Here is a 21,956-nt window from a genome sequence, read left to right as displayed (position 1 = left end):
TTTCATGGATAAATAGTCGCCTTTTTTTCAAACATGCCAAACCTTAAGGAAAGCAACAAAGAGCCTGATGGTGCCTGTAAACAACAATTTCTTTGTTGTTCATTGTCCCTACAGTAACATAATTAAATTTCCTACTCAATTTTAGCTTCTGAAGAGTTGAATTACTTAAGAACTAAGGGGCCTTGTGGGTGAGAAGATGAGAACAATAGTAGGGGCTCTTTGAGATCTCTGAGGGAGGGCTAATCTAGGGGAGGCAAATTAATGAGGTTAGTGGGGTCACAAGGGGGTGTGTGGTGATGGATGATGAGCTAACCCTAAAATGGAATCTCTGAAGATGCTAGGAGACCATCCCTGCAGCTGAGCCCCCAACCCACCCCCTCCTGGGATCACTTAACACACTTAACATTTTCCCCACACCGGTCTATTAACGTCAGGGTTGGAGCCAAGGTGACCGTTGGACTCAGACCCAGCAGCGTTGACAAAGCCTCCCGTCAGTTGTCTGAATATCCTTTCTTATTTAAGCATTTTTGTAGAGTAGTTTGGATTTCCATTACAGAGTTGTCATACTTTGTCTTATTACTTATTCAGTCTGCATTCAAAATATACTTTTTTTTTCTCTTTGTACAGTATTTTGTTTAGCGTGCAAGTTTTTCCAGGTTGACACCCTGTTGCCCACCCACTCATGCAGCACTCAGTCGTTCTTCTCAGTTTCAAATTTGAAAAAACACTTACAGTAGTTTCATAATAGAGCAAAGGAGAGAATTTCCTCTAGTGAGCTAAATGAACATCAGAGGTGATGTAGCCCCAGGGTTGTTGGAGACAGGCTGTGGAGTTCAGCCAACACATTAGCAGCCTTGTAGGTTGAGGGCACATACTTCATAAAGAGCCTCTTCATTGGAGACAGGGAGTGATTTTGCAATTTACATTGCCATTGTCGCATTGTGTTTCAGAATATACATCAGTTGTTTTCAGTTAATGATATGGTGAGTCTCCAACCATCCAGCAATTATAGGTGTCAGGACTGAGAAGAGAAAAACGGTTAAACATATACTATAGTTCGCCCTCATTTTGTCACCATAATTTTGGGAAGCTAGAAGTTATATTTTTTTTCTTCAAGCTATAGTACAAAAGTAGATTTCTCTGAAGAAAGTGTAACAAAGAAAACATAGACAATTGTCTGCATTTATCTAATATTATATCTGTTAAATCATTCCCTTGAGGAATCAGGTGGGTTGGAAGAAGCCACAGGTAGTGAGTCATCTTTGACTAGATCTAGTTTGGATGCCAGTTTAAATAAGACAGGTAATATAAAACCTCAGACTGCCAGTCATGTCATATCAGGAACACCCACATTCTCACCACCAAAAAGTACACAATGAAGCATTTATGCTTGTGTGTGGGTTTTTTTTTTTTTTTTTTTTTGTTTTTTTTGTTTTTTTTGCTTCAGGCCTGGACACTAAAGCACATGCACGTTTTTTTTCCTGAAATGTCACACATTGACTGACAGGAAGTAGAGAGAAAGAGAGCAGACTTGAGAGATGCCTCCGCTGTTCATAATCGGCTTGAGGAGATGAAAGCCATTACATTAATGTTTTTCACACTGGGAAGGGAGGAGTGAAAGGTAATTGCACTTAGAGTTCTTGTTCTTCTCCACTGTGTTGAATAATTCACAGAAGGCTGGAAGGCCTGATAGAAAGCCCATCTTTATGGTCCATGGGGTATTGCAACTTTGATATTTTTCATTTTCCTCTTCTCTTCTATATGTTTAGACATTTTGTACTTTGCAAGTACAGTATCTTGGTGATAAATCGCATTGTTCCTCACTGAAGTTCTGGTAACGCTTATAAAGCAATCTTGAGCCAGTGCACTATCATTCAATAGTTTCTTTGAGGATAGTGCAGGGAAACAGAACCACCCAGCAAAAACCCATATAAACATAGAGAGAAAGAAGCAGACTACCAATGTGGGTCCTTGTTGACTTTGAAACCAGGCTCTTCTTGGTGAGATGTCAAGGTACTGAACCCTTGTCACAAAAAATTACAATAAAGATATTTAGAGCAAATTACAGTTGAAACACTGAGTTTCAGTCACCTTTGTTCATCCAAGCTGATTGACACAGCAAAAACAGGTGAAAGACCTGCTGAATGCACTCTGAATTGTACAGTTACATTTATATCTCAGAATATGTCAGTTAGAGGTTAGAATAAATAAAAAACGGGCAATAGAAATAAGTAATCTTGACTATACATCAGCCACAGTGAGATGATTATTAGAAACCCTGTTTTGTACTATTCCTTCCTCAGGTCCCGTCACATAAATTGTAACGTGTAACATATGTCTTTGGAAAACAAAAAAGCACAATGCTCCTTGGTGTTCAGCTGTAAAACAGAAGTGCAGACAGGAAACATGATGTTTATTGGTTTAAACAAACAGCCTGAAGAGCAGTTGACTTTATTGGGGTAAATAACTTGCAGGGGAGGCAGCTTTATATGGAATTAATTGCAAACAAGTTGCCTGCTAATGGCCTGAAAAGGCCTTAATGGAAATGTTCCATTAAAACAACCAGTGCTGATGCCATCAGACAAATTTCCACTAAGTGTTGCCTCGTGAAAATGATAACTTGCTAATCCATTATTAATAAGAATTAATGGTTTTCTCTCTGCTGTGTGTGTATCGATCCCTGTTACTCTACACTACAGAGTAGCTCTCACTGGGTACTCTGGCAGGCTGGGAATACACCAATTGTTAGCCACACAAGTGCCATTTATATGACTCTCCCTGCTGCCTCAGTATTTATCACAATCCTAGCTCTGAGGCCCCTGACAAGGAAAAATGAAAAACTGTATAGAGAAACTGTATCACAGAGAAACACTAGTTTGTGTGTTTTAGAAGGTTAATATCAAGGTTCACCTGTTTCCCTAAAATATAGCCTATTAGTTTATTACTAATTACTATTAGTTTTTTCTACAAGTACATTTTCTGTGTTGTGCTTGATAAAGTCATTTACTGCTTACTACAAATGACAGGTGTTCCTGATCACCTGTCCCTTGACATGTGTTTAATGAAGAATAAAACACCTTCAGCAATGCTGGAGTTTGGAAATCCCCATATCTTTCATCTCTCTAATGACCAGAGACCCCACAGATTCTGCTGTAGGCATTAGGTTAACTGAGAAAATCTGTTTAATCCCTACACAGAGCAGTTGTCAGCTTCTAGGCTCCCCCAGTGCTGTTTCAACCAGGGATCTGTACTGATTTGTCAATAACTCTCCCTCTGGGTCAAATTTAAATTTCACATCAGCCTGGCACAAATATGCATCCTGGTGGATTTAAGTGAGAATACACCTATTTATATACACGCTGCAGCATAAATGATGAAGTATATGAATTACTACTTCTAGATTAACCTGGCACTTTGTGTTAAGTTTTTGAACATTGGGTGTTAAAAGGGTTTGCATTCATTTACCTAATAACCCCGTAATTAGTTTGATAATTGGGTCAATGGGTGGCATAAAAAACACAAAATAAGAGAAAAAAATAAGAGTTTTCAGTGTTTGTTTTTTTTCCTTTAATTCATTTATTCCGTTCATTAGTTGTAACATGAAAGCCTTTTTGCTCTAGTAACAAAAGCCTTTTCTTTTTCTCCTCCAGTCATGCTGCTGTTTGTGTTGAGAAATGCTGGGTCACTTTTTGATCTTTGTGGTGCATTAATTTGGCAATTAAAACCAGTAGTTGGAATGACTGACTTGACTTGGACATACTTATCTGCTTTGATTTTTTTTTAAACTCAGTTTAGGTGTTTACATGAAAGCTTCTCTAATTAGTGTAATGCCTTGATCTGGTTAGTGTGAATAAATTAATAGAGTAAATATGACATATTAATGACTCAGTAACCTCCACACCCTGCAACCACCACTCGGCCTGACAGTTGGCAGCAATTTCTGCACTTTGCCAGAGAGAAGACAGTATGTGTTAAAGCTTTGCACGTCAAGATAGGAGTTTTGAATGTGATGTATCAAAGCTTAGAAAGAGTGCAGCTCAAAGCTTGCAGTCACTGGCTGGAAGAAGGATTTGCATAGGTAGGCTTATGTGTTTCCACCTCATCCCTGCCATTGTTTTCATGTGACAACTGCCTGACAGCCTGGAAAATGGGACACAGGAAGAGAAAAAGGGTCGAGTTTGGATTTTGTCTTTCTAAGAAAAGAACTGACAACAGTTCAATGTCCTCACCCACCAGCAGTGATGGAGGAACTGCAGAAACTCAGTCCAAAAATAAATATTTCTGTCCTTTTACTGAAGTGTGTTTGGATCACTATTAGGCCTGTTCATACATCAGGGGTTTGGGGTCACCAAAAGCACTTCTCAAATATTATGATAGAATGCTTGGTGAGATCTGGATTAATGATGGACAGCTCAGAATTTGCCATAGTTTTGCCATAAAGCCATGAATTAAAATTCAAGGAAAGTTTGTTTAAGAGGATTAATATGGCAAATGTTCAGTGAGGGTCAGTTTGCCCTTTTCCTCCATTTATCCCTAAAATCCTTATGATTTGTAAGATCCAGAGGTGCCTCACTTAATTTTTGTGGCAATACATGAGCTTATGTCCTTTAATTTGAAGCATGTGCTGAGAACTTTTTAATGCTGCTTAATCCTCCCTCATACCAACAAGCTAAAAAGCCTTCACATCAATTTAAATGGTACTGGTATGGACAGATGTTAGCGGGAAATCTTGGAAGTCAGAATGGTGATAATCAGGTCTTGAGGATTCCAGCCTGCCACCCATGCACGCACTGATGCATGCTCAGGCACACACTCTATGGGGCTTATCAGGTCTGAATCATTAGCACAGCTCTCCTGCTGCTGTTTGCATGTGTGTGACAGTCACATACTGCTGCTATAGAAAAGGATTTATTACTGTACTTTTGCAGTCTAAATCTTGTCCCTGGGAGAACTACGATGAAAATATCATTCAAATGTCAGGTGGGTTTAGGTACTATAAGGGGGTCACAAGTCACAGATGGATGGAAGTGTTGGATTACTGTGCTTTGCTAAGCATGCATAACTGCCTACTTACACACTACACTGCACTACAGTACACTTCAACTGATCACTGTTATGTAAAACACTGTGGATTTGGTGGTGTTTTGACGGTGATTTTGTTTGTAATTGTTAGGTCATTATGGTTGAACCAAATTAGTTTTAATCTGTTTTGTTGATTTGACAGTTATTCAACAGTGACTGAAAAAAATGGTCATGAAACAGATTATTTCAAGAATACATGTCAGCCATGTAAACAGTTTCATATATCTATTCGTACTATTAACCTTGCAACCAGTTGCATTTAAATGTGTGTAAATATCTGTGTTATGTATGCACACACTCCTCTCTATGAGATGAGATAAACTTTATTAACCTCCAAATGGAAATTAAGGTAGCCTCATAGTGAAAATAAAGGCAAGTATTAAATAGTAGAACTAGCCATTAACAGTCCAGTTTATGTTAATTAGTCATCTGCCGTTGACTGAGGTGTTGTATATTGTAATAGCAGTGGGGATGAAGGGTCTCCAGCATCGTTCTCTCCTGCAGTGCAGTGATGTGAATCGTCCACTGCAGCTGTTTCTCTGTTCCGTCAGGATGTTGTGGATGCATGAATGCTGTATCCATTTTATTGTACCCTGCTGTATAGCCTGAAGAAAGCTCCTATGCAAAGATGTCCTCGAACAAGGACAGCCAGCACTGTCTGTCTCTCTAACCAAGAGAGGGTGATGATCTAACAGGTGGACCTGGAGAATATGCTCACTAAAGGTCTTATTCATATCAGAAACTGTTGCGCTGACTTTATTCTGACTGTCCCATCCCACCTTCTATCACCAGTTTTATATTAGAACACATAGAAAGTGACTAGAATAGTGGCAGCCATTGGTGGATTTTCCCCAGTGTGTGCTCAGAGAGAGAAGGCTGCTGTCTCCTCTGTGTACACAGCATAATGATTCACCCCTTTGTGTGTGTGTCCATGGGGCAGTCTGCTCCTCATCACTGTGATTTAGATGTTCCCCATATCCTTCTTTAATAATTCTAGAGATGAAATACCAGCTCACCGAGCTGGTTGTAAGGATTTTGCGTCATATTAAAGCCAGACTTGTATTATTCATATCTGAGGCTGGAAATAAAGACTAAAGCATGGCAGCCAGAGAGCTGAGGTGTGCTCATTGTAGTATCATGTCAGCGTAGATGGGCCGTCACTAAAACACACACACCATTGTCCTAGGCACAATGTTTCTGGGTGTGGCGCTAAGTCAAAACACCCTAAGGCAAACAGGGGAACCACGGTTAGAGGTGATCTCCAAGGTAGTCTACTGTGTTGTTGTAAACACATATTATCAAGGAAGTCACAAAGAGGTTACAGAATCAAAACACAATTGAAGCCCTGTTTGGTTTAATACAATCCCTCTTGTACAATTGATATAACTGCAATTCTGTTGTCTTAAACAGTGTTTGAAAGCAAAGGTGAAAATTTCAGTGTGATGCAGTGACAGGCAGGTATACAGAGATTTGATGTTAGTCCCGTTTCTGAACTGCAGGTGTGTGTAACAACAAAGACTGTGTCGGTTTTCTCTTTCCTGCTTTTGTGGATAGGATTTGTAGATATACCCATATACTGTATAATAAAGTTTTACATGCTGATACAACTGCTACAGGCACTAACATAACCCTCACCTTTCCCCTTTCCTTCTGCTCCCTTCTCTCCCTCTTTGCCTGTTACTGACTTCTTTCCCTCCCCCTTTTTTATCACTGTCCGTTTCCCTCTACCTCTGTTGCTCCATCCTCCTCAGGCTTGCCAAGTTTTGTCAAATCCCCAGAGGACCAGACAGGCATCTCGGGCGGAGTTGCCTCATTTGTGTGCCAGGCCACCGGGGAGCCCAAACCCCGAATCACCTGGATGAAGAAAGGCAAGAAAGTCAGCTCCCAGCGCTTTGAGGTGAGCATTCAAGCATGACCTTCATATTTCTGAACACTCTCCTAAACATGTATACACATGAAAACAGGCAAGCACAACCACAACATATACGAAAAAATGATTGCAGTTCTGGGTTTCAGTTTGTCTCTGTAACCCTCTCTCATTAAGACATATCCACAATTCATGTGCGCACTCGCAACATTTTCACGAGGCACACATTCACATAGGACACTCAATCAATCAGTCATCCTGGTATTGAGCATCACACCAACTCTTCTTTTTTTCCAAGCAAGACCAGACAGGCTTGCCTTCTCTTTAATCTCCTTCCATCTTGATTTATATAGTCCCCTTCATCTCTTTCAGTCTTTTCACACCCTCATCCTTCCCCTTCAGTTCCTTACCACCATCTCTTGCCATACATCCCCTTGATGTATTACTTGATGTATTTCCCCTCCCTCTTTTGAACCCGTATGAACAGAAGGAAGAGCCTTAGGTGGGATCTCACCCTGTTTCTGACCAGTGTTGCCTCTGTAACACAATGTAGCTGTGATAGCTGGGGGGGAATGTTGGTTTATACTCCTGGTTCTTAAACCTTGATATGTTACTTGTTGTGGCTCTGCTGTGCATCAGTGTTATGGCTATGATTTAATATAGTCATTCACTTTATCTATTATCATTGTTTCTTACTTGTATTTAAGAGGCCATTCTGGAAATTCGTTTTATGTTATCCATCAATTCCAAATCATTTTGTGACAGGACAATTGGCTTTTGAGAAATGTCTGAGATCAGAAACACAAAATTAAAGGAAACAACAATGTGCAAGTAAAAATAACGTAGAAATGTATGTTATTTGCATTGCTCTATCCCTCCCAGGTGATTGAGTTTGATGATGGCTCGGGGTCTGTACTGCGGATCCAGCCACTGCGCACACACAGAGATGAAGCCATTTACGAGTGCACAGCCACCAACAGTGCTGGCGAGATCAACACCAGTGCCAAGCTTACAGTTCTTGAAGGTAAAATTATTTTTTTCACTTGATTTCTCTCTCCATCTTGCTTTTAGTCTTGCTCTTTTCCTGCTTCTTTTTCAGCTTTTATTCCAATATATCCAAAAGCAAATCTAAGTGTTTGACATAGTAATTCATACATAAACATTAGCAAAGTCAGAGGATTCCTGATATCGGCACTGCTATAGAGCAGCAGATGGTAATGGTAATGTAAGCTCCAAAAGGTTGAAAAAAATTGCAACAAGTGCATTTTTAAACAAGGCAGTGTCAGCAATTTAACAAATGGATGGCCTAGAATCCACTTATAGTGTAAGAACTGGCTGCTTATTGGCTCTGATAACCATAATAATGCAATACGATAATCAGTTAAAAGAAATAAGTTACGTCATCAAAAGCCTTATAGTGGGTAATGACTGATGGCAAAAATATGACTTAAATAAATGTTTTCAGATGAATATTTCCTTGGATTTTGAGGGTATTCTAAGAAAAAAGCCCCACACGGACATATAAACATCTTTTAGAGTGAATATATATGGCGCTACCCTCCATGCCTGCAGGCTAGTTTGACCTCTGTGAACCTCCATCCTCTGTGTGATTTGTGTTGACAGAGGTTCTGCACCACTCCCTGCTCAGCCTTCCATAACACTGGGCTGTGAGTGGGAGTTTCTCCTTTAATTGATTGTAATTTTGTCATGTGGGCATTAGTCACTGCAGGAGTTGATTTCATTAGAAACTTTCAAGAAAAAAACTCCAGAGCTGGCCAGCAAGAGGATTAAGTCTGCCCATAGCCATTACACTGGCATTAAAGGAGATGTTCTGTCATTCAAAACCCGTCTTTCTATCCCCTGTTTGAGTCCCATCTTTTTTTTTTTTTTTTTTTTTTTACACCCACCCTTCCTTTTTCTTTGTCCATGCTGATTTGGTGATATCATCGGCTGGGCTTGCGTAATCCAGCCGAAGGGACATTTCTGCTGCGCGAAGAAAGCTTTTCTTTCTATCCCTTCTTTGTAGTGTTTTGTGAGGAATGTTGTACAAACAAACAGCACTAACATGACATGAAGCACACACAAATTGAGATTAAGTGTAAGTGTTTGGGGGGCAAAATGAGAGGCCAATGTCAGATTCCCTTCGTTTGAATAGAAGTATGGACCGTAGTCTTATTCAACAGTAAGCAACTGTTCTTGAAAAAGCAGACAAGCTTCGCATGCAGTTGTCTTTTCTCTGTGATCATGTACTGATGGTTGTAGCTGCTAACCCCGAGTAAAGTAGCATACAGACACATTCTACCATGCACATCATGGATGCTTTTATCTATATGGATTCACTAGTACATATGACAAAATGATTGAATGTTACCAACACTGTCTGTGACTGTTTTTATAAGCCACAGTCGTTACCTGCTTGCTGCTTGCCATTATGTACATATAATTAAAACAGTATTAAACAGTGCTTGCTACAATACGACTGATAGGAATTCCAACAAAAATCTGAGTCTGTACTTCTGTGTAGAGGTGATCCACTCTGAGCTCATTGTTCTGGTTTGACAAACCAAAACAATGTAGGTGCATAAAAAACAGTGGACAGCTGCTCTCGGTTTACAAGCTCAAGCAAGTCAGGTCTACACTACCTGCGTGCAGTGAAATGGCAGACAGCCAAAGTAAAGTGGCTGCTGAAGTTGAAGTCTTTGTCAAACCATTGGCAAGCCATAGACAGACAGATACTGCTTTCCAAACCAGGACTCCATTAGGATTTTTCTGTTGTTTTGTATGTTTTGGAAGCACTCTGCCAAAAATAATAATGATGGCTTCATAAGCTGATATACTATAAAGGCTTATTGACTTTCAATCTGTCATTGTCAAAATGATATCTTTATATAGATTTAACTCTAAGTATAAATAATTGAAATTGTTGTAATGATATGCATCAGTTAGACAGTTTACAATATATTTGGTGCTATTATCCAGCTGACAGTCCTATTTAAGGATCTGCTGGAGCCTATCCCAGCTCTCTTTGGGCGAAAGGCAGTGGTACACCCTGGACAGGTCACCAGTCCATCGCAGGGCCAGATAGAGACAAACAACCTCACACACTCACACTCACTCCTATGGGCAATTTAGAGTCACCAGTCAACCTGACATACATGTTTTTGGACTGCGGGAGGAAACCAGAGTACCCAGAGAAAACTTCATATCTCCTTATATCTGTTTGGCCAGAACCCTGAGGATGTGCATGACAACTTAGTGCATGTCCATATATGCATCTGTGTACACATTCATGTATATTCACTGGCACGCACACACACACACACACTCACATACACACTCACATACACACTCACTCACTGAGTAACGTCAGCTCAGCTCTATTTTTAGTCTATTGTTCCTAGTCTAGCAATACATCAAGTTCATATCAGCAGCACTACACAAGGAAACACTGGGGCAGGACCAAACAGATGGAGACTAATGATCCTCCTGTTTAATGGGCTGGTAGTAACCTGAAGGTCTGAGAAGTTGGCGTCACATCAGAATGTTGCTGTTTCAAGTCCTGGACCAAAAGATTAAATCTGGTGAAGTTTCTGCAAAATTAATTCACGGTGGTGCCTTTGAGCAAGGCAGAGGCCCAGTAGAGATTCTCAGTGACTCTATAGATGTGAATGTATAAAGAAAAATAAAGCTGAGTGTTAAGCCCCGAGGATTACACGGTGCCGATTTTGTGGAGCGAACAGCAGGAACGGGTGCTGCGGGGCACCCTCCGAAGCGCCGAGCGAGAAGGGGCAGAAGGTATGCGAACTTCTTTCCGCCATTTACACCAAGCTGGAGACAGGCCGCGATCTGTCGGTCCCCTTCTCCGTAGCCAGGCGGCTTTGCCTGAGCCAGCTCCAGCCACTGTTCCCTGACCTCCCAACCGGTACGCCAGATCCCCGGTCCCCGGCGTCCCAGCCGCCAGATCCCCGGTCCCCGGCGTCCCAGCCGCCAGATCCCCGGTCCACGGCGTCCCAGTCGCCACAACCCCTCCGGCTTACTTCCGTGATCCTCCACGCCGCATCACCGGCCCCGCAGTCACTGACGGCGGCGGAGGAAAGAAAGTGACGTTGGAACCTCAACACGCCGATAAAGGCATCCCCCCTGAGGTTCCAGTCCTGGTCCCCGAACCTCAGCGCACCGGCGATGACGTCCCCGCTGAGGCACCTTCCCAGCCTGGTCCCGTGAGCTCCGGTGCGTCGACGTCACCGTCCCCGCTGGAGCTCGTTCCCGGCTACCTGACCTCCAGCGTGCCGACACGGCCGACAACGACGTCCTCGCCCCTGCTGAGATCCCCGAACCAGAGCCAGAGCCAGAACCAGAACCCCAACCCGAGTCAGAGCTTCCTCAGCAGCCCGAGCCAGAGCTTCCTCAGCAGCCCAAGCCAGAGCTTCCTCAGCAGCCCAAGCCAGAGCCCGAGCCAGAGCCTCCTCAGCAGCCAGAGCCTCCTCAGCAACCAGAGCCAGAGCCTCCCGAGCAGTTTCCCGAGTATCCCGAGTATCCCGAGTATCCCGAGTATCCCGAGTATCCCGAGTATCCCGAGTATCCTGAGTATCCTGAGCTGCCGCAGCAGCTTCCTGAGTATCCTGAGTATCCTGAGCTGCCGCAGCAGCTTCCAGAGTATCCTGAGTGTCCTGAGCTGCCGCAGCAGCTCCCCGAGTATCCCGAGTATCCCGAGTATCCCGAGTATCCTGAGCTGCCGCAGCAGCTTCCTGAGTATCCTGAGTATCCTGAGCTGCCGCAGCAGCTTCCAGAGTATCCTGAGTGTCCTGAGCTGCCGCAGCAGCTCCCCGAGTATCCCGAGTATCCTGAGTATCCTGAGCTGCCGCAACAGCTTCCTGAGTATCCTGAGCTGCCGCAGCAGCTTCCTGAGTATCCTGAGTATCCTGAGCTGCCGCAGCAGCTTCCAGAGTATCCTGAGTGTCCTGAGCTGCCGCAGCAGCTCCCCGAGTATTCCGAGCCGCAGGAGCCGCCGCCGCAGCTGCCTGATGGCAGTCAGCCGAGTTTCCTGAGCCACAGCGCCCGCCAGCAGAGTTCCCTGAGCAGCCACCGCCAACGCGGCAGCCAGCCGAGTTTCCAGTGCCGCAGCGGCAGCCAGCCGAGTTCCCAGATCCGCAGCGGCAGCCAGCCGAGTTCCCAGAGCCGCAACTGCAGCCTGCCGAGTTCCCCGACCAGCCACCGCCGACGCGGCAGCCAGCCGAGTTCCCTGAGCCGCAGCGGTCGCCAGTGGAGTTTCCCGACCAGCCACCGTCGACGCGGCAGCCAGGTGAGTTCCCAGTGCCGCATCGGCAGCCAGCCGAGTTCCCAGATCCGCAGCGGCAGCCAGCCGAGTTCCCCGACCAGCCACCGCTGAGGCAGCCGCCACCAGAATCTCCAGGGTCCCCAGCGCAGCCTCGTCTGTCGCCGCCTCCAGAGTCTCCAGACTTCCCGGAGCGGCTTCGGACCCACGCCTGCCCACGAGGCCGTCCTCCCGAACGGCTTCGGACCCACGCCTGCCCACGAGGCCGTCCGGGAGGGGTCGATCCCCAGAGCGACCCAAGACTCTGCCCTGTTTGGGGCTTATAATGGAACTTTGCTCCCGCCCGCCCACCCTGGACCTTGTAGGCCGTCTGGGAGCCGGCCTTTTTGGGGGGGGGGGTACTGTTAAGCCCCAAGTCCTGGTTTCCTGTTTTGCATTTTATTTTGGTTAACTTCCTGTTTCTGTTCCGTGTCGTGTTCCAGGTGCCTTTATGTTCAGTTGTCATTAGTTAGATTATGTTCACCTGTGTCTTCAGTTCTGTATATATGTTCCTGGTTTTCCTTTGTTCCCTGCCGGAACATTAGTTATCCTTAGTTACGTTACCCTTGCTACTCACCTTGATTGATGTTCTTCGAAGAAGAGTTTTTAGTTTCCCTGTCTGCCTGTCTGTGTTTTGCCTGAGCCCTGGACGATCCAGGGGAATAAACCTGCCTATTGTCCTGCATTTGGGTCCTCACTCCTTTCCTTCATCACCGACGCCACGAGGGCGCAACACTGAGGACTGCTGAAGAACATATACAGTGGGTACGGAAAGTATTCAGACCCCTTTAAATTTTTCACTCTTTGTGTCATTGCAGCCATTTGCCAAAATCAAAAAAGTTCATTTTATTTCTCATTAATGTACACTCAGCACCCCATCTTGACAGAAAAAAACAGAAATGTAGAAATTTTGGCAAATTTATTAAAAAAGAAAAACTGAAATATCACATGGTCATAAGTATTCAGACCCTGTGCTCAGTAATGAGTAGAAGCACCCTTTTGAGCTAGTACAGCCATGAGTCTTCTTGGGAATGATGCAACAAGTTTTTCACACCTGGATTTTGGGATCCTCTGCCATTCTTCCTTGCAGATCCTCTCCAGTTCTGTCAGGTTGGATGGTGAACATTGGTGGACAGCCATTTTCAGGTCTCTCCAGAGATGCTCAATTGGGTTTAGGTCAGGGCTCTGGCTGGGCCAGTCAAGAACGGTCACAGAGTTGCTCTGAAGCCACTCCTTTGTTATTTTAGCTGTGTGCTTAGGGTCATTGTCCTGTTGAAAGGTGAACCTTCGGCCCAGTCTGAGGTCCTGAGCACTCTGGAAGAGGTTTTCTTCCAGGATATCTCTGTACTTGGCCGCATTCATCTTTCCTTCAATTGCAACCAGTCGTCCTGTCCCTGCAGCTGAAAAACACCCCCACAACATGATGCTCCCACCACCATGTTTCACTGTAGGGATTGTATTGGGCAGGTGATGAGCAGTGCCTGGTTTTCTCCACACATACCGCTTAGAATTAACGCCAAAAAGTTCAATCTTGGTCTCATCAGACCAGAGAATCTTATTTCTCATAGTCTGGGAGTCCTTCATGTGTTTTTTGGCAAACTCTATGCGGGCTTTCATGTGTCTTTCACTGAGGAAAGACTTCTGTCGGGCCCCTCTGCCATAAAGCCCCGACTGGTGGAGGGCTGCAGTTTTTCTTTTTTTAATAAATTTGCAAAAATTTCTACATTTCTGTTTTTTTCTGTCAAGATGGGGTGCTGAGTGTACATTAATGAGAAATAAAATGAACTTTTTTGATTTTGGCAAATGGCTGCAATGGCACAGAGTGAAAAATTTAAAGGGGTCTGAATACTTTCCGTACCCACTGTATGTCTGTCAACCTTCCCTGATGTGTTGAAAAAATAACTTCAAATGCAAAAACTTCCTGCTTTTGCATTCCAAATAAAAAGCCTTGTGACTTAATGTACATGTGACATTATGCCACTAAGTCGATCTGGATTATCGGTTTTAGCAGAGCAAAGAAAGGTCAAGCTTTAATTGTGATTATTTTGTATACAGGGTTTTTATTTCCTTATGCCAGTCCTGCAAAATATGAATTATGAAATTCATACTGACACAGCTTTAAACATTCTGTAGTGTGTAAAGGAAACTGTTTCAAAAGTATGTTACAGTGTCCGAAACACGGAGTGATTTTTAGCCTAATGCAGTGGGTGCATGTAGATGTTTGCCAGTACGGCCAAATTCTTATGTCCTTGTCACTGTATGTATATATATATGTATACTTTTCTGGCTGCACCTGTTCTTGCAGTTCTGATGTGGTGTTGAGGTTGTGGCTGAGTAGTCTGCTGCTTACCTGGGGGAAGTTACTGAGGCATGTTTTCACACCAGTCGAGTTGGGCATTAGCACTTTTGCAGTCATGAGTCTTGAGTCACTCTGTAATTCTGTCACGCTGTAACAGCCCTGCTCTTTGTTCATGTTGGTTCTCACGCCCCCACCCAAGAGGTCACACCACTGAGACTTTCATACAGGCCCAATGTCAGCCATTCCTCATTGTGTGTGAGAGACACACATACACAAACACCCACACACAAAGTGGTAGATTGAAAAGTATAGCTGTGCCCATTTATTGTTGTTACACTGTCATAAGTTAACATATGAGGATCCTTGGCTATAATCATCTTTTTTTTCCTCTGTGATGTTTTGAATAATGGTCTATCTGCAAAATCACTTCCGATGTAATACCAGAAGGGGAGGTGTGATTGAGAATCATCGTTGCTGTCATTCTTTCATGTCTATTTCTCTTCCCTCTCTTTCATTTTTCTTTCTGCTTTCTTGTCTTTGTAACTTTTATTTCTGGGTGTTTAGCCTTATTGTCAGTATCTCTCTCTGTGTTAGGTATAGTGGACAGTTTGGTGCTGCTGTGGCGTTCTAGGGCAGGATAGAGGGATGATCAGAGGGAACAATGACTCATTACTTGGGTAATGATGCTGATGTTCTGACCTTGAGTGCCCCTCTTGAATTGAACTGTCTCAGTAAATGTCCAGGTAAATGGTACTTGTCTTTGTGATGTATGAAATAAACTACTGCCAGGCAGATAAGACATTTCAGCTCACAACATCAGTCTTGAAAGCAGTGTACTGCCACTTCTCCATGTGAAGGCAATATTTCATATTTTCATCACTCTTAATATTTGATGAGCATGTAAAATGCAATGACTCAGATCTAGAAATGACTAAGGTGGTGTCAAGATGATATTACAATACTAATGGTGATGATAAAACTGATGAGGCTCTGTGGTGCAATGGATAGTGACTGTTTTCACAATTGGAGGCTGACTCGAGCACAGCCCATAAATGTGTATGGTTTTAATTGGCTTCTATCGGCCTGGAATCAACTAGGGAATTGCAACACTGACAAGTCCTGGGGAAGGAAAAATAAGTCATATTTTTCTGAGGAAAAACAAATTAGCATGATTCTTAGTGCGGATATTCAGCACGAACATATAATTGGAGGTCACATATCACAGAAAAAAACAGGGCTGCTTTTATTTCATTTTAAGGCCCCAAATGTTGTTTGCTCTGTATTATTTTTGTCTTTCCAAAACAGGAACACAGGTCAGTAAAGTTTTTACTCCAGCCAAAATAGTGAAAATTCAAATTTAAAAAACCCATCTCCTTAATTTCACCCACTTTATGTTTTTCTGGCATTAGTCAGCGAAAGACCTCCAAAATTAACTACTAAAAGTATAAAAATACAAAACAAATCGCTGCAGAGCGCCCTGTGACTTCTTTAGATCTGAGCAAAAATGCGGGTGTAATTTATGACTTTTCTGTTGTGATGGAGAATGTTCTCTTGTCCTCTGGGAGACAGCAAACCTGTCTCTAGCAAAGGAGGAATGTTATCTGATACTACCAGATCAAAAGCCACGCAGTCACTGTCACAGTCTGAATAAGAAAGGTTCTCCTTCAGACCAGCTGCACACCTTTTTTGAAGTTCCCTGGCAACTCTTTTCTGAACATGTTGACAAAAAATGTAATATTGAGGAAAGGTCAAGTGATAACTGTGCATGGATTCAAAATTTCTGCACTAGAAAAACCGAACAGCCCCTTGCTTGGTGAAAACATGTCAGACATCAAACTATGGAGGTATAATATTAATAGAGTTCCGCCCTATGGGTCCATTTTACGCCTGTCTAGTTTTAAGGTGGGAAAGAAGGCCATAATTATACAAAAGTGCTAAACTCATCAGTTTTTGCATACAGGTTGAAAAATTTCCGGAGTGTCCCAGGTTTACTGTGCTGACTATATTTAGTAGTTCAGTTTTTGGTGACAGTAAACAAATTGTGGCCTCACTGGTTAGAAAAGGCTTTTATTTGCTTGGCATGTATTAGGGTCCCTGGTGCAGAGGCAGAAAATGACTGCAACACAATGCCAGTAATAAATATCTCAGGAGCCAGGCAAGTGCGGACAACAAACCTGACTGGATAAACAGCATAGAAATTTCATTGCGCCTTTTCCCAGGCAAGATAAATACATACAGAAGCTATATTGGAATGATTTAATACTAAGCCGTGCTCCTCCGACAACTTAATCCTCTCCTTCTTACTATTCAAATCATCCACAATGACCAAAATATGGTTTGCTGTGTAACTGTTATTCCTCTATATTACTTTTTCACTTGCACCAATTCTTCTTTTGAGTGCTAGTGATTTTCTGCCATTTTAGTAGTTGTGTCATTATATTACTGAAGAACGTCACTGGCCAGTTCATGTTTAACACTACATACTGTAGGTTGATGATGAAAATGATGCAGTGTGAAGGTTAGGGATTGGTTTTGGTAGAACAGGTTTGGCCTCTATTTAAGGGCTGTTACAAAACATGTAAATGGAATAGAGAAGCATAGACTTGCACGCACACTGAAGCATTCAGGGACATGTTTCCACTCATACACATTCAGAAAAATGTCCTCTCTCTCTCACACACACACACACACACACACACACACACACACACAAAAGAATCTACAGGTGTGCCCCCCCCCCCACCACTACCACCGCCACTACCACCACTGTATTTGTGAGCTCCATTGTGACGGTCTGTGTCACAGATTTAATTTCTCCCACCATCTGCTGGCTGGAGGCCCAGTATCATAGATCATATCCAGGCTGACAGATACAAACTGCATCTGTCTTTTCATGCTTCTCCCAAGGACTCATGCAATATGTCAGGGTGGAATCACTCTGCTGGCCACCCAGTCTGCATCCTCACATCCTTACTTCCAAGGACTTGGCCATTATAAGGAGGATAGATATCTTTTTAGGTTTGATCACAGTTGTTTCTTTTGCTTCCTTTTAACAGACTGCACAGGAAATTAAGTAGAACCACAAAGAGAAACCTGTTCTACTGAAAAACATAATAAAAGTGACAAATAACACCTTTTCTTCTATGTAGTTTTACTAAACCATGGCTAGCAGACATTTCTTCAATATACAGGAAGGAAGATAAACAACAATCCATCCTTCATCTACCGCTTATCCTGCCATCCAGAGTTGTGGGGGGCGGCTTGAGCCAATCCCAGTTGACATTATGTGAGAGACAAGGTACAACCTGGACAGATCACCAGTCTATCACAAGGCTGACACATAGAGACAGACAAACACTAACACTCACATTCACACCTACAGGCAATTTAGAGCTACCAATTAGCCTAACACCAAACTGCATGACTTTGGACTGTGAGAGACAACATGGGTACCTGGAGAAAACCCACACAGAAACAGGGAGAACGTGCAAACTCCACATAGAAAGTTCCTGGGGTTGAACAGGATTTGAACCTGCAACCTTCTTGCTGTGAGGGGACAGCTGTAACTACAGTTGTTCTGCCCTAGTGATGAACAGTTTTAGATTTAATCAGCAACATTCAAGCTGCTGATGTGTCCTTGAGCATGTCAGTAAAACACCAAGAATCTCTGTTAGCTTGTCATGTGTCTAACCTTGTACTCTAATCTATGTGTGATCAAAAACTGAAATCTGGCAGATTTCCAAATATTTAACAACCTTAGAAATAGTTTTTCTTGTCTTGTTTTAAGGTATATAATTTAGGATAAAACAATGCAGATTTTCAATTACTTTTCAAACAGACCTTGGTTAATTGATCGGCCCCATTAGATTTCATGTTATATGTAACACATCTGGATAGTCATTCTTGCTTTGAGGCAACATTTTATCATCTGTACTTGTCCATCAATTGCTCCATGCTTTTGGCAAGCTGTATCTGTAGAGACTGTGATGTCTGGTATGTCTGTGCTGTCAGTGCTGATCTTGTCTGTGGCCTCAGGGGATAAATAGAGAGAGAGAGAGAGAGAAAAGGAGGGTGACAGGTCAACAAGTAAAAAATCTCAAAAAAGTGGTTTATATGGAATGGCTGTAATTTTTTGTCTAATTCTTTTGGTAGCACAGGGAGCGATTAGACCATTACTTTAAGTGTTACTTGATCATTACAGCTGCTTCCCACCACTTTGTCAATTGTTGAAAGCATGAAATTTGGTTCTAAAAACTCAAAACATGCTGTCTGTGGATTTGCATCTCAATAATCTATTCCATAACTTTAACCACTTTTGCAAAATAAAAATAAAAAAGGAAAAGCTAGCATTTGGGATATATTTGTGATTGTGAGTATGATCAAAGCTTTCCTTTTTTTTTCTTAAAACACATTTGCTCAAACTGCTGAGTACATGAAGCTGGAGCAAGAAAGTGACAATTAAATGTAGAGTTTTCCTGTCAACATCCTCTGATTCATTGAAGATAATCTTGTTTTTCAGGAAAGGTATCAAGAGTATTTCTCTTGCTAGCATCAAGCCAGTCACACCTAGTTAAAGCAGTCTTTTTGTGCCTTGTGTGCACCCACCTACCTGTCTGCTGTCATACACATATTGGGAGAGGAACAGCAGAGCTGTAGCCATTAACTGCTTGAAACTCAAATCTATGGCCACTGTTGATTGTCAGAACATATTGAATTCAAATGGGTGCTGTTCTGGGTTTCCAGACCTATTGGAGATGTGACGAGACATGCACAATCATTATCTGTGCATTGTCAGGAACAGATAGGGACAGCCATAAATTGACATCAGCTATTAAAAATCTGCCCCAAACAGCTGCAACAGGTTTTTATTATTCAATTACAGATTTGACCGAAGACGTGTTTGTGAAGTATCACCAACGTGATTATCAATAGTCTTTTTACCACGCATGCATTCAGGCTAACAGCATATTTTCTTCAGAGTTTTAAGTGAGGTAACATATCATATCATATTTAACCTCTTTGCCTGGAAATAATGAGGTTCATGTTAGTTCCTGCATTTGTGCACCCTTTTCTCCTAGTTATCTGAACTAAAGACACTTTGTATTTCACTACAAGCCAGAGAAAAAGCAGAGCGAGTGAGACATTTAAATGTATCCAGTAACATTAGTAGACTCACTGTATATAAACACAGAGGGTGATGGAAAATGTGATTTATAAATGTGGACCAGAATCAAATTGATATTTAAAAGGTACTTACTTGTACCTGAGCACTCTGAGCCCTACAACCAACAACAATGTAATTTTACATAAAATTAATTTACTCATTCCTTCATGCTGTTCTTATTTTGGGTCAATGTTGAATGCTGAGTTGAGGTTCAACCTCTGCCCTGGTTTTTAAGTTTTCTAATTAAATAGAGTTTTATTACATTTAATTTCCTCTCCATGGCAGAAGAAATCATAACAATGTAAATCCAAAATGAGCTTAAATGAGTAACTTTGCTGAATAGCTAATCAAAGCAATACAGAAAAATGCAGAGAACAAGATACAAGTTTTTTTTTTTCCAGAAAAACAAAATAGATTAATGCAGACATTGCTGCAGACGCACAAGTTTGAACCTTGAGCTCCATGTAGTTTGTTGCTGTTGTGTAGATTAACAAGTAAAATGATTTTTTATTCACTAGATTTCTAACAGTTCCTTTATATCATTAGCCCTTTAATTGCACACTGTATTGGTTTGTGTAGCAGTGATTCAAATGCTTGTCTCTGTCTGTCTGACTCGTACTAAACCAATGATTAGAAAAGTCCAATAACTTTTAAAATAAAATCCATACAAATTGATCTACAGAAGTAAATTTTAAATGTTTGTAATCTTTTGCTAACCCTCATTTGTTTAGTAAAGCATACTACCCGAATGACCCATTGGTGATACATTCTTTTCAAAGATGTGACTTTACTAATTATAGCTAGACTCAAGTTTCTATTTCTGCATAAGAATAAAGGAAAAAAAGAAAGACACAGCAAAACAAAAAAACCAACCTGACATGTTTCTTCCCTTTAATTTGTTAATAATGACGCACTAGGCCTGCAGGCAAAGAACTAGTACCACCTTAGAGCTCTGCAGGCCAATGAGTCAACAGCTCCCCAGGCCCTGACTGGCTATGGATGGATGGTCCCGCTACATGTCAGGGGGGCTCTAATACCTACACTCAATGAGCTGGCTAATGGGAGTCCTTTCACCCTGACCCCTTTTCCTCACATGTTTACACACCAAGCCCTCTTGGCTTACCCACTGAGCTAAAGAAGACAGGGGAGAATGGCTTGACTCACTATCAGCCTTACAGCTTGGCCTTAAGCTTGACATTTTTCTCATGTTTAAAAGGCATAGTTCTATTTTCTCCAAACTGCTAAGCAGTGTTTTTCAAGGTTGTAGTTGATTGGTCTGCCTATAGCTGTCAAAGGCACTGTTGATTTTGCATGCATTATATTCTGCGTCAATGCTTTTAACCTGTTTCGCAAGGTTGACTAACCAAGCATGCTCAGACCCAGGCTTAACTTGCCTAATACCTGCAGTGTCAGGGCATGTTTACACCAAGTAGTTAGCAGCACTTACTTGTTCTTTTATTATTTGGTAAGTAAAAATTTATTTTGTGTTCACCTATTTGTTTACTGTGATGGTTGAGGAAAGTATTAACTATTGAAATTATGGTGGGAACAAGAAGTTGAAAATGGACAAAGGTGCTTTACTGTAAGAGTCATGGTGTATGGATCCATCAAATCACTCCTAAAAATGTTGACCACCTGACCACTGACCAAATGAAATTTTTGCTCCTCCTTCTTTCAGGGTAAGCAGTTAACAGCTTGTGCCATAACGTGACAGTTTTCCACACCCATCACTTCTGCAAAACCCTACATAATCAAAGTTGAGGCTGTCGACATTGACTCACAGGCTCTGTGTATTATTCATTATCTCTGACTGAGAGAATAAGTAAAGGCTGTCACAGGAGCCTAGTCAGTGAGGATTTAATTAACAGAACCTGCCACATTCCACTACATCCACTGCCTTTCTCAGAACTCATAAAAGCCATCCCTATCTGCTATAATTACACTAAACATGTCACAATAAAGCACTGCTGATGATTAATTTGAGTTGTGGAGAGGATCAATTAATTCATTTATTTGCAAACTGCCGCTCTGCTTCCTTTTGTAGACCGATTTCATTAACCGTCATGCTTCCTGATTTTTGGTCCTGTCCTTGTTCTTTTTTCAAGGCACCTGGAGGAATAGCCTGTCTTATTAGCCACATCGCATTACCACAGAAATTTACCATGAGCCCTGAGGTTTTTCCATCTTAGAGGCAGTTACATTAAAATGAGTAGTAAACCACAAACCATGT

At 42.2% G+C, this 21,956-nt stretch overlaps 1 protein-coding gene across 5 annotated transcripts in view; it reads left to right on the top strand.

Moving 5' to 3' along the window:
- LOC113133878 (receptor-type tyrosine-protein phosphatase F) overlaps window positions 1–21,956 on the top strand; it is a 156,794-nt gene that overhangs the window by 58,411 nt on the left and 76,427 nt on the right. For all 5 annotated transcript variants that reach the window (XM_026312881.2, XM_026312884.1, XM_026312882.1 and 2 more), the window contains exons 3-4: window positions 6,834–6,979; window positions 7,832–7,973. In XM_026312881.2, the coding sequence (XP_026168666.1) occupies window positions 6,834–6,979; window positions 7,832–7,973 (288 nt within the window). The remainder of the gene's footprint in view (window positions 1–6,833; window positions 6,980–7,831; window positions 7,974–21,956) is intronic.

This window comes from Mastacembelus armatus, chromosome 17 (genome assembly GCF_900324485.2).
Source record: "Mastacembelus armatus chromosome 17, fMasArm1.2, whole genome shotgun sequence".
Lineage (NCBI taxonomy): Eukaryota > Metazoa > Chordata > Actinopteri > Synbranchiformes > Mastacembelidae > Mastacembelus > Mastacembelus armatus.
The sequence above is the reverse complement of the archived record's forward strand: the minus strand, read 5'-3'. Positions and strand labels throughout refer to the sequence as shown.